General features: G+C 42.6%; 1 protein-coding gene across 1 annotated transcript in view; it reads left to right on the forward strand.

The window, feature by feature from the left end:
- MARCHF10 (membrane associated ring-CH-type finger 10) overlaps window positions 1–17271 on the forward strand; it is a 50713-nt gene that overhangs the window by 21215 nt on the left and 12227 nt on the right. Inside the window, exons 4-9 of the mRNA XM_063116715.1 lie at window positions 2023–2169; window positions 3464–3526; window positions 4713–6114; window positions 11778–11944; window positions 14768–14877; window positions 16912–17025. Of these exons, the coding sequence (XP_062972785.1) occupies window positions 2023–2169; window positions 3464–3526; window positions 4713–6114; window positions 11778–11944; window positions 14768–14877; window positions 16912–17025 (2003 nt within the window). The remainder of the gene's footprint in view (window positions 1–2022; window positions 2170–3463; window positions 3527–4712; window positions 6115–11777; window positions 11945–14767; window positions 14878–16911; window positions 17026–17271) is intronic.

The raw sequence follows: 17271 nt of genomic DNA on the forward strand, positions 1-17271 counted from the left end.
CACAAAATATACCTCTGTTTTGCAGAATAACTTATAGCCATTCTTAAAATAAAAATAATAGAAATTATCTTTTTAAAGTTTGAGGTTTGTGCTCAGTCCTCAGTGAAAATGATCTTCAGAGTGCATCTTAGTAAGTACACAGACAATCTTTCTTCGGTGCCTAAGCCTTCCTTTTTAGCAGCTAGGGCACTTGTTCTTTTATTTTGCAGCATCTCCTTGAAATGGGCGGAGAGATGGGCTATAGGAGTGGTTTTCAACTGGTGGGACTCAGAAGTAGTCTAGGTGGGACACAGGTTTTCATAGCAATTACTAAGAATTCACTCTCTCAATCACCAAGTCCACCTCCAAGTGTGATGTTCTGTCTCCTGCCAATCCTATCTGCTATGAATTATCCATCTGTGACTTTTTGGCATGCTAGTAGTAACCTTTTTAACTACTAATAGAATTGTTTTTGTTTGTGTTTTAGTCATAGAAATAAAATTTATTCCCATAGTACATCTGTATCACTTTAGGTATAAATTACCTTTGGACAATTTCTTGGACTTGGGCACAATTGTTCTAATTTGAAGGATTTCAATCTAGAAGCCTTGCATGTACATGATTCACTTTTGAGTAGAGATTATCCCCAAAACATCTTGGGGAGAGCAATTCTATGACTCCTAGGGGGATTCCACATGTCGTACTAAGGGCACTTCCATGTGCCCCCAGTGCGCACCCAAAGCCATCGTGTAGCTTGCCTGTTCGAAGGGACGAGGAAGAGGCATCCTTGCCGCTGCTGCCGCCGCCACCCACCTACCTCCTCGCCAACTGGGTCGGAGAGCTCGACGGAAGAAGGCGGCAAGGACGCCTCTTCCTCGTCTCTTCCAGGCAAGCTACACGATCGCTTTGGGTGCACACTGGGGGCGCATGGAAGCGCCCTCAGTACGATGTGTGGAATCCCCCCTAGACAGACTCTGGTGGGGCATAGAATAGGTCAGCTTCCTACAATGCTCTGATTCCCGACCCAGGAGTCCAAACTACCCTTCCCCTTGCAGTGGTGCAGAGAGAACTGCACTAGCTGCCTCTCTGAGGTCACAATTGTGACCTTGGAGGGAAGGGAAAGGGGGCCATAATCCCAGCCGCTGCCAGCCTCTTTCTTTATCCCTCCCCAATGCCTCAGCTAAACAGGCAAAAATGCCTGTCTAGCCAAATTACACAGCAGGAGGCACAGTTTTAAAGGTGATAGCCAGCACTTTGTGCATAAAACAGACGTCAAGCTATTACAACTGTGGTAATAAGAGTATTGCATGCTGCTCAGAACAGTCAAACTCTAGTAGCCTCATTCTGGGTCAGCAGAAGTTTCTGAATACTTTTCAGAAATAGCCCTGGATAGAGTACCTTGCAATATTCCAATCTTTGTGAAACAAAGGGGTGTGTTGCCATACCTGATCTGACTTCTTCAGTCACAGAAGCAGCTGGCACAGTAGCCTAAACTAGGGAAACTCACTTCTGCTCACATCCACTATCTCAACATCCAGGAGCAAAGACAGAGGCTTCGTTTGCATGATCAAATAAGCCATGGTGGCTTGTTTAAATCAGTGATGCATGCCAGGCGCCATTAGCCTAATTACCCACCCAGGCATGGCTTGTTGTGTCATCTCAACACAACAACCCATAAAATAACCCAACTACAGGTTAGATATAAGTCATACAATAGTTCTCCACATGTCTGGTCAAGTATCTCCCCACCTCCTTGTCCTTCCATTTTATAATTATCACACTACAGGAAGATACATTCCTAGGATCAAAAATAATTTTGATCCTGTTAAGAACAGAAAAAAATTCTCAATGAAGTTACTTATGCCACAAAAAACCATAGAAATTATAAATTGGGGTATATGCATTAACTTCTGTACCATGTAAGCTGCAAACATGTTCTGTAGTCATACAACTAAATTGCTTACAGCTTAGGCTCTGTGGGCCCACATTTTCCCAAGTATGTGGTACCTAAAAAGAGCATATCCCTAAAACTATGTTTAACAGCTTTCCAGAAGCCAATTTTATCAAGAAGACGAATGAACCAGAGAAGTTTGTTGGAAAATCCAGACTCCGAGAATATGCAAAGAGTGGAAGGAAGGGGGAGAAAAACACCAGTGCTGCATGGACTAGCAAAGAATACTAGAGGGTCTGGTGAGAACCACTTCTTCAAATTGTGCTCATTTGATAACTCTTAGTTATGGATACCATCCTTAGTCCAGAGTTTCATCTGCATTCCATTGTATATATGGAGCTCTTCTGTGAGCGGAGTTCCTGCCTGCCCCAGCGGAGAGGGAAAATGTACACCCAGAATTGCCTCCTCCATTGAAGTTGAAGGAGACGTCCTGATAGACATCAAAGCTTCTACACCTGAATTGTGGTTTATTCCTGGTTAGACAAGTCTAATAGGTCCAAGGTGTACATGGAGATCCAAATATGCAGGAGCATCTTTTCTGCACAAGGAAAGGTTTCATGCATGTAGTAGGAATTCACCATATGTGGATAGGGGGGATATAGTCCCTTCATGCAATGAGGTTTAGATTGTGCTCAGTCACCTCGACTACAAATTTTAAAAAGTTATAAAAAAGTCTAAAAGTCATAGATCAAACTCAGTCTGCCAGTACACAGAGCTGATGACAAACAAAGAAACACAATCCACAACAAACAGGAGTTCGTGTTTATGAAAAGTCTCTCAGTATTTCTCATGGCAAGCCGTTGGCAATTTAAGTTCTAAGTAGAAGAGTCCATGTGCAGAGTGCCTCCAGAACCTCAGGTGATGATGGATTCAAACAGAGAGGGCTTCGTGCAATGCAGATGAGATGTTCCTAGCAAAGGCTCCTTTGCATCATCTTAAAGGGGGAGGCATGACAGTAAAATACCTCCTCCAGACCCCTTGACAGACAATGCTTCTTGGCCTTTCAGAAAGGCCTTGTCCAAACAAGGTGTCACTGCTCAGCCCTCCAAGATGATGCTTCAATCTGAGTGACCCTTCTGCAAACTCCTGCCCAACTCCTGTCAGTTTCTCATGGAGAGCTTTTTTGCTCAAGGCCAAGGCAAGCAGATGGCTGCAGGGAGAAGGATGACTCCTCCCTGCTCTGCTCTGAGAATGCTGACAGAGATAAACTCACACTGATTCTGACATTCCGCAGAATGAATAAGCTTTAACCCTTCCAGACTACTTCTAATTAAGAGCGTCATCAGATCGGGGTGGGGTGGGGTCATGTCTCCCTACTGTCACTTTGACTCCTGCTGCTGACCCAAAATAATGCCAAACAGTTTCCTCTTTCTTCACATGGGGAATAAAGAAGCAGCAAATAAAGTCTATGTGGCCCATTCAGTGGGCGTTTTTATTGTGCTGCTGGTCCTGCACTCTGCAGGAAATGGTGGCAAGTTTTTCTATAGTCCCCCAAATCAGATTTTCTCTGTCTTATTTTATGACGGAAAAAAGACCAGAATGAGCGGGAGACGTGCGGGAGGCAGACGGCATCGTCGAAAGGACCCGGGAAAAACCGTGAGTGGCCAGTAATGAGTGTGTGATAAACACTTGCCTGGTGATACTCTTTATCTTAACTATAAGCTGCAAGGCCCACTGCAGTGCTGAAACTATGCCCTGACATCTATGTATCATTAACTATGTTTTACACTATGTATTTTGACATCACAACAGCCTTGTTAGATAAATGAGTGAGGCAGATAGGAACAGCGTAGGGGACCCATAGCAACGCCATTTCTTCTTGCATTGCTGGGATAATGTGAGAAGCCTCGAATCGTATGGGAGACATCCATACTATGCCAGCACTCCTCCTCCCTATGCCAGCATGAAGACAGTTTTTCAAGGGTTGCTATTAGTATGGAGAAGAGCTGCAGCATGGGCTTCTCCTGTGTGGTCCATGGCTTCTCACAGTACCTTGAGTAATGTGAGTATTCAATTTAAGGCTATAAACAGACAGTTTTCCATTACTTGGAAGTAGTATTATGCAGAGGCATTATTGCCCACAGTGCAAGGTCACTTCCATGTTCCATCATGGTCTCTGGTTAGTGATTTGCTGGATTTTATAGTGCTTTAATTTCCCCGAAGCATGACTAACATTGCAGTAAATAAAGTGTGCATATTTTTGTGTGTTGCAAAGATTTATGTGCAACACTCTTATTTTCCCTGCACATTGTCTAGACTAGTTTTGTTAGTGTTTTAAGGTCTTTTCCATATTCTTCGTATATGAAAGGATGAGTGATTATGCACATATCTACATGTGTACTCAAATAAGCCTTACTCATACATTGACCTATGCTGGATCTCAATTTTATTCAGGGTATTCCTAATCATCCTTAAAAGATTTGGAGAAGACATTGGGAAAGAAGTAGTGATGTAAAGTGTAGTCTAGTTCTTAAAGACTTAATTCATTGGGGAGAGTCAAACTTGATTCACCAGTAAGCTAAGAGAAAGCCTCACTTCATTTTCTCCCACCAGGCCTCCAAATTAAGGGATGGTATGGCAAAGTTTAAAGAAACAGTTTCAGAGGATGGAGCTGGAGGTGGTGGGTGTTGAGGAGTCATGCAAGCCCCAAGTTAGTTATGGATCCAGAAAATATATTGTCCGCTGATGATACTTCTGTCATTTTGGCAACCACTAATACTGAATGAGTGCTTCAGAAGTTGGCAGTAGGCACATTCTGAAAACAATTTTGTTCTCAATGTAGACCCACAAGATGTCACAGGACAAAGAAATGGCCCTGCTCTCAAGACTAAGAAAAAATATCAAGAAAGAAGGAACTTTGTCCAATCCTCTAAACTAAGCATGGATAGCAAAACCCTTGAAAAGGAACTCAGAAAAGGGAATGTTCTAACATCAGCTCAGCAGCCCTCGACTAACCCGATGGATTCTGCTGTTCAGGTTGCTAATGGTCCTTCCATATCAAGCGAGTCAAACAATTCAAACCTTCCACCCATTAAGAATACCCCTATAAGGCCCAAAGAAGATGATTATTATGCAAAGTTGTGCTCAAATTTGGAAGATTCTACTGGAGAGAATGAAGACACCAAAGATGTTAACCCCTTAGAAGAAGAACTTCTTTCCGTTGAGTTCAATATGCCTCCTCTTCTTGATCAAAGTAGCAGGATTACTGGGAATTCTTTAACCCAGGTGGAACAGCATTACTTTGAAATGGGAGTTGGGGGTGATGGAAGAAGGGCTGAACTTCCCCATAGATTGCTACGGCAACATAATATAGCAGGGGACACAGCTATTGAACAAGCTTCATCTGGGCAAAGAAAGACAAGGGACCAAAGGAAGCCTTATGCTCTTGAAGAAAATCTTTTGGAAGAGGCTCATAAAAATGAAGGTGAAAATTTAGCATTTAGTGCAAGAAGCCCACGTGCTGACAGCAGGCCAGGAAGTGCAGCAGCTGACGAAGCTATTAGTCATTTAATTTCTACTGAAGACTGGCCAGGGAGCAACATCTATGGCAGAGAAAGACAGTGTTTTGATAGCAATCAAAGAAGTTACGTTGGACTTGTTAATTCAGCTAGGCCAACAGTTCAAAGGCCTTCCATGCGTTCTACGTTTAATATCCCAGGCTCTTTAGTACAACCTGCAAACAGAACCGAGGCTGCAGGTAGTGTGGATGTTGCTACAGCTTCTATGCAAGTTACAGAACTGAATGGAAGCCCAAGGTTCACTGCTCGCAGACAACTATCTCCTATAAGAATCAGGGATTCCTTTTCAGCTGCTGAAAGTTGTCACTCTTCATCACCCACAATCAGCACCTTTGAGGACAGTAGCTTGCTTGAGGATAGTATAAGCAATGGTCTAAGCAGCATATCTCCAAGCACCACTTCTCATGATGAAGACAACTTTCTGAATTCCCACAGCTCCTCATCTTCCACAGATTCTGTTCACCCATCTCTTTTCCGGGCAAACTTTACAGCACATCTTCACATGACTGGTCCTCTGCCCGATCAAGTACCAATTTTCCTGACGGTATCTGATTTGCGAAATCAGAGCAACTTCATGAGCAGTACAACTGCTTGCAGTTCACTAAGTGCAAAGGAGATTAATAAACCTGAGACCGATCCTGAGAAACTGAAAAAATTGCAAGAGAGGTGAGTAGTAGATAGTATGAGGGGTAGAATCATAGAATAGCAGAGTTGGAAGGGGCCTACAAGGCCATCGAGTCCAACCCCCTGCTCAATGCAGGAATCCACCCTAAAACATCCCTGACAAATGGTTGTCCAGCTGCCTCTTGAAGGCCTCTAGTGTGGGAGAGCCCACAACCTCCCTAGGTAGCTGATTCCATTGTCATACTGCTCTAACAGTCAGGAAGTTTTTCCTGATGTCCAGCTGGAATCTGGCTTCCTTTAACTTGAGCCCGTTATTCCATGTCCTGCACTCTGGGAGGATCGAGAAGAGATCCTGGCCCTCCTCTGTGTGACAACCTTTCAAGTATTTGAAGAGTGCTATCATGTCTCCCCTCCATCTTCTCTTCTCCAGGCTAAACATGCCCAGTTCTTTCAGTCTCTCTTCATAGGGCTTTGTTTCCAGACCCCTGATCATCCTGGTTGCCCTCCTCTGAACACGCTCCAGCTTGTCTGCGTCCTTCTTGAATTGTGGAGCCCAGAACTGGACGCAATACTCTAGATGAGGCCTAACCAGGGCCAAATAGAGAGGAACTAGTACCTCACGTGATTTGGAAGCTATACTTCTATTAATGCAGCCCAAAATAGCATTTGCCTTTCTTGCAGCCATATCGCACTGTTGGCTCATATTCAGCTTGCGATCTACAACAATTCCAAGATCCGTCACTACAAATGTACCTTGCCTTCTCTAAAGCCATTTTGAGGCAGTCACAGACTGTAATCAGTCTCAGACTTGTAATCTGTCTTTAATATCAGCTCTGGAAATTTTGAAATGGGGTAATGTATTTTGTGTAAGGATATCTGACATTCCCTGCTAGGATATCTCCAAGTTCGTATCTACTGCTGCTCTACAGATAAATTCAAGAATATAGAATGATCTCTGCGTATTCAACAATTTGGTTCCATTTACAGGAACATAACCTATCCTTAATTTCTTAAATAAGGACCTAACTATACATAGTTCATAGAATCAAAGAATAGTAGCATTGGAAGGGGCCTATAAAACCATTGAGTCTAACCCCTTGCTCAATGCAGGAATCCACCTTAAAACACACCTGACTGATGGATGTCCAGCTGCCTCTTGAATGCCTCTAGTGTAGGAGAGCCTAGAGAATTGGTTCCATTGTCGTACTGCTCTAACAGTCTGGAAGTTTTTCCTGATATCCAGCCAGAATCTGGCTTCCTGTAACTTGAGCCTATTATTCCGAGAAGAGATCCTGGCCCTCTGTGTGACCTTTCAAGTACTTGAAGAGTACTAACATGTCTCCCCTCAGTCTTCTCTTCCCTAGGCTCCCTTTCTAGGCTGCTGTTGGAGCACTAGGACAATTGTCCTCCATGGGCTTCTTTGGCATCCTTTGCCCGCTCTCAATGGCATGCCTTCCTCCAATCCAGTTCATGGGATACCTTCTTTCAAAAACTCCCAGCCGATCAGCCACCCTCCTACTACTGTCACATTTTTGGGGGCCTTCTTGCTCATCGACACCCCGAACGTCTCTGGGAAGTGTTTGTAAAGCTGTTCTCTAATGATCAATTCATGGAACTCTGCCCAGGCTGTCACTCCTGCCACTTCCAGCCAAGCATCAAAAGTGGCTATAAGTTGGGTGTTAAAGGTGGTGTACGTCTCTACCACCCCCATAGTCAAAGCCCTGAATTTCCTCCGGCAGTATTCCTCAGAGAGGGCATAGTGCTGCCTCAGCAACCCCTTAAAGTATTTACAGTCCGAGCGTGACTCTCGAGGAAGCTGGGCCATCAAACTAACCAAGGTTCCAGTGACCTGAGTCTGCAGAATGTTCACCCTTCGGGATCCCACTTCTCCTGCTTCCTCACAGGCAGTCTCAAAAAGGGGTAAAAGAAAAAGCAGCCACTTCTTCTCACTTCCTATACACTGGAAATTGCTGCCAATCCACCTTAACTGGCTGGGTTAAGGTAGCCAGAGCTGGATTCCCTTTCTTCCTTCATCTTTGCCAATCTCAGCTGATGGGGGATGAGCTGCAAATATTCCTCATACATCAGCTCCATTTGTCTGGATATTTCCCCCTCCTCATCTCCCAACACCCCAGGTTTCCTAATCAGAATGTCATGCGGTACTTTGTCAAAAGCTTTGTTGAAGTCAAGATATATTATGTCCACACCTTTCCCATAGACAACAATGGAAGTTACCCAATCAAAAAATCGGATTAGTCTGACAGGATTTGTTCTTGACAAATCCATGCTGGTTTCTAGTAATCACCATACTGTTTTCAAGGTGCTTACACATTGACTTCTTTATAATCTGCAACAAAATTTCTCCAGGAATAGATGTCAGACTAATTCCCAGGTTCCTCCTTTTTTTATCCTTTTGGAAGATAAGGACAACATTTGCCCTCCTCCAGTCATCTGGCACGTCACCCATCATCCATGATATTGCAAAGATAATAGACAGCGGTTCTGAGAGTTCTTCTACCAGCTCCTTTAATAGTGTAGGATGTAGTTGATAGGACCCTGGAGATTTGAACTAATTCTAAGAAATTAAGTGTTCCTTGAACATTTGTTTCTCAATCTCAAACTGCAATCCTGCCCCTTCAGTTTGTACTTCACTTTTGCCTTGGGTGGGGCGGTCATAGACCTGCTTTTGGGAGAAGACTGAGCCAAAGTAGCAATTGAGCACTTCAGCCTTTTCTTTGTCATCTGTTACCAATTTGCCATTCTCATTGGGAGAATGGTTGAACCACCATTTCTTTCCTCTGTCTTTGGTATGTATGTACCTGAAGAAAGTCTTTTTGCTGCTTTTAGCATCCCTCGCTAGCCTCAGCTCATTCGCAGCTTTAGCCTTTCTGATGCCAATCCTGCACTTCTGTGCTACCTATCTGTACTCTTCTTTGGTAGCCTGGCCTTCCTTCCACTTCCTATATGTGTCCGTTTTTTGTTTTCAGGTCATCTCTAAGCTTTTTGTGGAGCCTCATTAGCTTCTTCTGTTGTCTTCTATCTTTTTTGGAATTGTTTGTAATTGTGCTTTTCAAATCTCATTTTTCAAAACTCTCACGCATCGGACTCCTTTTCTCATTAGGGCCACTTGCCATGAGACCTTATTTATCATTGTTCTGAGTTTATTAAAATCAGCTTTCCTAAAATGCTGAGTACGCGTATGGTTACACTCAGCTTTTGCTTCCTTCCCCTAGAGTTCCTGTAACTGTCACTTTATCCACTAAGTCATCCTTATTGGTCAGTATCAAGTCAAGGATAGCCGATCTTCTAGTTCCTTCCTCCACGTTCTGTAAGAGAAACTTATCAGCCACACATGTCAGGAATTTCTTGGAAGGGCCACTTTTGGCAGAATTTGTCTCCCAACAGATATCGGGGTAGTTGAAGTCCCGCATTACTATTATAGTGCACTTCCTTAAAACACTGGCAATTTGCTTTTCAAAAGTCTTCTCCTTGATTGGGTGGTCAATAGTAGACTCCGACTGTCATGTTTCTTTTATTCCTTGCCCTATTTATCTTAATCTAGATGCTCTCAATGGGGCTACCAGCATCATGCTCCTGTATTTCTGTGCAGGGATAAGTATTTTTAACATATAGTGTGACTCTGCCTCCCTTTCTATATCTTCTGTTCAATTGCTGTATTCCAGTCATGGGAGTCATCCCACCAAGTTTCAGTTATACCTATCAAGTCATACTTGCCTTCATGGATTAAGAGTTCAGGATTATTCTGTTTGTTTCCCATACTCTGGGCATTAGTATATAGACTTCGAAGAACATGTGCTTTATAGTCTGGCTTCTTTTCGACATTTATTGTGAAGACTATTAATGGGTGCTATTGGAGCTGTTCTCTCTGTTATGGTGCATAAGGCTTCATCCATTGTTGCCTCCAAGTTTACATTTCCATCCCCTGTAGGGTTCAGTTTAAAGCCCTCCTGATGAAGTTCTTCATGCTGTGCTGTTGCCAAACACATTCTTCCCAGCCCTTGTGAGGTGCAACCCGTCCCTTGCCAGCAGTCCATCTTCCAAGTAGCATAGCCTGTAGTCCCAGAATCCAAATCTCTCATGTCGATGCCACCTTCATAGCAAGTCGTGCACCCTTAGTATATTTCTTTCCCTTTTTATTCCAAGAACTGGAAGGATTAATGAGAAAAATATCTGGCTCCTAAATTTCTTGAGTTTGCTTCCCAAAGCTTCGAAGTCTGACGTAATTTATTCATAGCTCCACTTGGCAGTAACATTTGTTCCCACATGGAAGAGAACAAAAGGATATGTGTCAGAGGGCTTTATGAACTTTGGCAACCCTTCAGTCACATCTCGAATCTGTCCACTAGGAGACAGCATACCTGGCAAGTCCATACTTGGGTTTCACTCCCATGCAGTATGGAGTCTCCCACAATGACTACTCTTCTCTTCTTGTTGTTGTAGACCTTGGTATTGTTGCCTCTGCTTGACTGACCTCCTGCCTCTTGCTCACTGTTCCTCAGGGTCCCTCTGCAGACTGTCCTCCAGTCTCATCCACCAGTACCTGAAAGTGGTCCATAGCTCTGGTGGTTCATTAGAGGTCGGAGCCAGGGAACCAAACAATTCTTCCCCCTCCCAGATGCTGTCGAAGGGACATAGGATGGCTCCCTCAGTAATTAATAATTTGGTGTTGAGCTACACTCGATGATGATGGATGGATGGATAGATAGATGAATGAATGAATGAAATGAGTAGTTGTCAACTTAGTTATGCCTTAAGTCCCATTGATTTCAATAAAACTACTTTCAGTATGACTAAATCTGGATCCAGCTCATTATAAATATGAATAAATTTATGTATTTATTAAATTTATATACCGCCCCATAGCTGAAGCTCTCTGGGCGGTTTACAAAAGACACTGAAAGGTGGGCTGGGCTTTTGTTTTTGTTAAATTGTGACTTCTTCTTTTTTGTTTTTTTGAGTCTGGATAATAGGGTGTTAATGTTGGTTGTGTTCACCTTCTTTGTAATATACAATTGTTTTCCCAAACCATTGACAGGTGGTATATTGTACATGTGCTTATTTCACTTGTGTGTGATTGTAGTTTTCATGTAGTTTTCTCTAGTAAGATAGGTCCAGTACTGCATTTGGTAGATATATTGCACTTTGTTTATAATATTCCTGTAACACGCCATCCAAATTGAAAAAAATCCCAAACAAAAGGAGCAAGCTGTTCTTCATAGAACTGTTGTTAAATGAATACGTATTTTTAAGAAATTGGTGGTGGTGGGAATCTGAGGAGAGTGGAAAAGTGAGGATTTTAGATTTTTGGCAGAGTACGCAAAGACATGGACAGGGGACAACAAAAAGTGTACATATATTAGAAATGATTGCTACAAACAAAAATAATAACTTGAAACTCTGATCTGCCTTCCCAGTTCTGTATGGCAATTGAACGGAGTACAGTCCTAGCTGAATCTACTCACCTAGTGTGTGAGAGGGAATGAAGAATTAATAAATGTTTTGTTTACCCTAAGCATGCCCTTCTGTTTGCATTTTATGTAATGATTTGGTGGCATGAATGTCTGTAATGTTTGAAACTATAAAAATCATTAAATTAATAAGTGTGTCCTTCTGAATGCCAATGCTCCAGTCCATTAACGTATATTTAAATTGTGGGACTTTCTAAAATTCTTGTGTATCTCCAGTCTCCTGGCAGAAGACTCTGAAGAGGAAGGAGATCAGTGTCGGATATGTCAGATTGCTGGAGGATCCATAACCAATCCCCTGCTAGAACCATGTGGGTGTGGCGGGACTCTTCGGTTTGTTCATCAGGAATGTTTAAAGACCTGGTTAAAGGCCAAGATAAAATCAGGTATGTTTGCAAGTTCAGGCAAAGAAGGAACAATAACATGTAATTTATTTCAGAAATTCCATCATGATACAGGATGGCCCAGGCACATGGTGAGCTCTTCCAGGTAAGGTTTTTATGGCACCATCACCCTTCCCCATTTATAGGATTTTACTGGTGTGTGTGTGTCCAGATAACATTGTGTTCCACTCATAACCCTCCCATTTTCCCATTGTTTCTTCTGTCGTTTTTCTTATGGAAAATCATTTAAGGAAGACAAAATGGAATAGCTGCACAATGCCTTCTGAGTGTTAGCGCTAGGAGCCTTCTGTCTGGAAGCACCCCATGTGCACTGACATCAATGGGGGAAAAAATAAATTCTATAACTATTTAAGGATTTCACTGAATCCTTTCCACTCCAATAACAATCAAACTCATTAGACCACTCATTAGGTGCAGTATACATGTCTGGGAAATCCGCCTTATCCACTAAACTAGTTCTTTAGTGGTGGTAGCTGAAACTGCAAAAAAAAAACAACCCCCACAACACAACATAGTTTTTCAGACTCTGACTGTAGTCCTAAACCTGCTTACCTAGGAGTAAGCCCCATTGTACTTAGTGGATCTTACTTATAAATAGACATGAATAGGATTGTGTTGTCTGAAAGATATGCAATCCACATATCTAAAGACTATCAAAACCAAACTGGAGGAAAGCCACAGTTTTGGTGTGTTATAGTTGCTTTATACTCTGAGAGAAAAATGCACATAACTGGACTTCTATAAGTCTAATGCACTTAAAACTTATATATTTATTTAAAATATTTATATACTGCTTTTCTACAAGAAGTCCTCAAAGTACTTTGCATAGTACAAAATGGCTTACAAATACGTTTCAGGATCATACTCCTTATCCTACGCTTACTCAGATTCATACTGACTTGGTGGTGATGGGGTGAAAAGCAATCCGTCCCTGGATGCATCAGCTGTCTTTATTTATTTATTTTTATCTTGTCACGGTTATGAACAATGTTGTTCTTTCCACTTACTTCCCCCTACTCTTCAAAGGTTTCAAGACCCCCTAAAACACTTAAAAGTAAAGAAGTAATGCAAGGTGGCAGGAACATGCAATATCTGTTCCAGTACTTCAGGACAGAATTGCAATCAGATTATTCAGTAGTCCTCCAGCCCATCACTGTGACACTGAGCTGGCAACACAGCTGACAGATAAACGCAAGGCAATGGTGGAGTTAATATGAACAAAAAGAACCACAACAGGCGACCACCAAAGGAATAAAGTTAAACCAGTAAAGTAATTGTTATTCAATTGTTATTCACCTCCAGCATTTTGCAGGTGAAACAGCAGCACTGCTCCAGGGCGGGGAGCAGGGAGGTCAGTCAAATTGCACACAGTAGCTTATTAGCTTGTTTATGTGGCCGGGGATTGTGGAGTATTTTAAAAAATAAGCTACTGTGCATCATGGCCTATCATGATGTCCAAACGGGACCAAAGACTTGTTGAGGCCTTTGCTTACTGCTGCTGCTGCACATTTAGAAGTCTTGACTCATTGGAAAACAGGAGATGGATTCTCAGAAACGTGATGGATGGAGCAGATTTGGTCCATTGCTTTCTCGGCGAAAGCAAGAGAAAGCAATGGACCACTGTTAATGGCTCCAGCATATTCACATAACAGACACACATACACATTCTGTCACATACATGTGCACCGTTTCATCCTTCTCAGAACACCCCCTCCCCTCAGTTGAGGGCATTTTCATCTGCATCATAGCATGCTGAGCACAGATATTTAGGCCTCCCTGCTCAGCACACTGTGATGAAGTTGAAGACCAGGTTCTTTCCATAGCTCAGCTGAGTTGCAGACAGGTCCCAATCATTATCCCAGTTGTAGTGCACTAGGGGAAAAGTTCAGGTCCTCTTCTGCAGTTACTAGAAGTTATGCTGAGCAAAAATAGGCTTCTGACATTTCTTCAGGTATCAACCATGTCCTTTTACCCGTACCTTCCCAGCTCAAAATTGAAAGCCAAGATGCTAAATTCTGTCCCAAATACTGTATTCCACGATGTTATTGTGGATGCAATAGCCCTGAATAATTCAGATGACGGGAGTAGTGTTTAGTCAAATGTGAAAATTTTCAACCTTCAGAAAGTCTCTATCTGAAGCTGAATATGAGCCAACAGTGCAATATGGCTGCAAGAAAGGCAAATGCTATTTTGGGCTGCATTAACAGAAGTATAGCTTCCAAATCGCGTGTGGTCCTGGTTCCTCTCTATTCGGCCCTAGTTAGGCCTCATCTAGAGTATTGTGTCCAGTTCTGGGCTCCACAATTCAAGAAGGACGCAGACAAGCTGGAGGGGGTTCAGAGGAGGGCAACCAGGATGATGAGGGGTCTGGAAACAAAGCCCTATGAAGAGAGACTGAAAGAACTGGGCATGTTTAGCCTGGAGAATAGAAGATTGAGGGGAGACCTGATAGCACTCTTCAAATACTTAAAAGGTTATCACACAGAGGAGGGCCAGGATCTCTTCTCAATCCTCCCTGAGTGCAGGACACGGAATAACGGGCTCAAGTTAAAGGAAGCTGGACATCAGGAAAAACTTCTTGACTGTTAGAGCAGTACGACAATGGAATCAGTTACCTAGGGAGGTTGTGGGCTCTCCCACACTAGAGGCCTTCAAGAGACAGCTGGACAACCACCTGTCAGGGATGCTTTAGGGTGGATTCCTGCATTGAGCAGGGGGTTGGACTCAATGGCCTTGTAGGCCCCTTCCAACTCTGCTATTCTATGATTCTATGATAAGATAAAGCAAAGAATTTATGTTCTTCAGGTGCTGAGCTTGGTGCAGTGAAAACATGTGAACTCTGTAAGCAGAGCCTTACTGTAGATCTGGATGATTTTAATGTGAATGACTATTACAGGAATCATCAGCAGTCTCGGGTAAGAAATCAAATAGCCACTCTCAGAATGTTTTAACAATTTTAAACAATGCCAAGCTTTCTATCAGTGCTCATTGGTCCAATCCTGCACGACCATTCTGTGTTCCAGATGAGAGTCCCTTTGCTTGCTCTGCATGCTAGTCTGCATTGCATTCTCAGCCAGTAGTGATAACAGCAATACTGTAAAAATATCTTTTTAAATTTAAAATGCAGGAACCATGACAGTTTATACAAAATTCATGGCAATCGTGCAACTCCTCCATGAAAGTACACAAAGTTGCACCCAGTCAACACCACTGGCAGCTGCATAGAAAAAGCACCAGTCACCATAGAGGACTATCACTTTTGTGTTAATGACTGTGGGGAAGCTCAGATGGAAACACAGTCATCCAGATTCCCCAGTTTCTTTTGCTCCCACTTCACAATTTTATCGTTACTCTTGAACTGCAAGAACTTAAAGCAAGTGACTTTAAATAACCTCAACTAGATAATCTTAAAAAGGAAGGAATCTCAGACTTCTAGAAGACGACAAATGTTCATAGTGGATCATTCTCATGTTTAACAATGTGGATTAGAAAAGGAGGTGATGGAGGGTTGGATCCTCCTGTCAGTCATTTTCAAATGGGGCTTGACATACCTCTAGAGGCAGAATTTTAACACTAGGGATAGGACAGGTTTAGCACTTGTGTAGAGGAGCATCTCAGGAGATGGGTCTTTGGCACCTTTCAACAATCCAAGAATGTATAAGCGCTCAGAGAGATTCCAATCTACTAGTCGACAAAACTATATGGGCAATTTCTGTCTCCGTGCATGGAGAATGGTTGAAGCATGACAGTAGAGTGCTGTGAGAAATGAAGTGCTATGGAATGGCTTTTTAAAGGGATAGATGCTTTAGTGTTAGGCTTTTCTACACACATGCATACCCAAGTCATAACCATTGGGGGTATTAGAGTTGAGTATAGTAGTCTTCTATGGGATTTCATGCCTGATACTGTTGGGAGTTGTATAATGTGAAGTGGATAATCTCTCTACAACTCCTGCTTTTGATACATGATGTCGTTCTTCCTTGACCAAAACAAAATAAAAAAATGAGGATCCTGTATCTTTTCCCTCACTTTTGGGAAAATAAAGGGAAAGGATTATTTGACTGGAAAAGCACCCAGTAAGAAAGATTAAGCATCCTGTTCTCCCACACTGCTAGTCCAATCCAATTTGCAGTGATCTACCTTCCTGGATACTGCATTTCAGCAAATAAATCAAATTAAATCTTGGGATCATTTGTATGTATCTGTGTGGGGGTGTACTAGTAGCAGATCTGCGTATTTAAACTAGAATCTGCCCCAATCATTTACAAAGAGAAGGTCCAATTTTAAGAGCAGAAATGCTGCTACATGGGTGAGGCATGCAGAACATTCCCCTCTGCCTCTCATGGCTTACCTACCGACAACCTTTCCCCCAGTGTGAGTTTTCTCTCAGACAGGCTCAGATACCAGACAGCCCAACTAATCTTTTGTCACTGGCTGAGTTTGCTCATAATGATAGACCATAATTTATTTACCCCATGGGTTGTTGAATTCTGGGTTGTTGTGATATGTGAACCTAGCCGTGCTAACAAACCGTGGTTTATTAACTACAAACAACCCAAAAAGAGAAGCCATGGTTTGTTATTTGGCTGTGAACTCTGGGCTATTAAAACTATGAGTTTTATTACATTTGAACCCAGAACCATGGCTTATTCATTGGCTGTTTTGCCAGGCTACAGAGACGGCAGGCAAGTGTGTTACAAAGAAACCTGACCACTCTCCATGCCAGTACTTTAGCACTGCAAAGATATTTGGGATTCAGGGAGGGAGAGTGCCAGCAAAGGAGAAGGGAAGCAAACAACCTAGGGATTTAGAAAACAAACTGCCAGACAAACACTGGGTACGGTGACAAACCATAGGTTTCCCATGGGTTAAATAAACCATGGGTAAGCGTTATGTACACTGCGTCCCAAGCTTTCAGAGCAATGCATAAGCTTTCTCTCTACATATAGGCCCAGGACGAGCTAATGAATTCGGGTCTCTACCTTGTGCTGCTCCTTCACCTGTATGAGCAAAGATTTGCAGAACTTATGAGATTAAACTACAACCAAGCCTCAAGAGATAGAGTAAGAGACAGAAAAATACTTAATTCCTTCTTATTGTTTACATAGGAAGCTTTGAGCTGTATCAAGCCAGCCTGGATGCAGCAGTATTCAATTACTGCGGTAAATATGTGAAAAGAAAGATACATCCCCAAAAAGTTTTACCTGGAAGCTGCAAATAGCCTCAACTCCTTGGGGCATGTTCATTGCTTCTTCTCTTTGCAGTTTGCATATTTATTGCAACGAATACCAGAGTACCCAAGTAGTTGC

The sequence above is a fragment of the Elgaria multicarinata genome, chromosome 1 (assembly GCF_023053635.1).
Source record: "Elgaria multicarinata webbii isolate HBS135686 ecotype San Diego chromosome 1, rElgMul1.1.pri, whole genome shotgun sequence".
Lineage (NCBI taxonomy): Eukaryota > Metazoa > Chordata > Lepidosauria > Squamata > Anguidae > Elgaria > Elgaria multicarinata.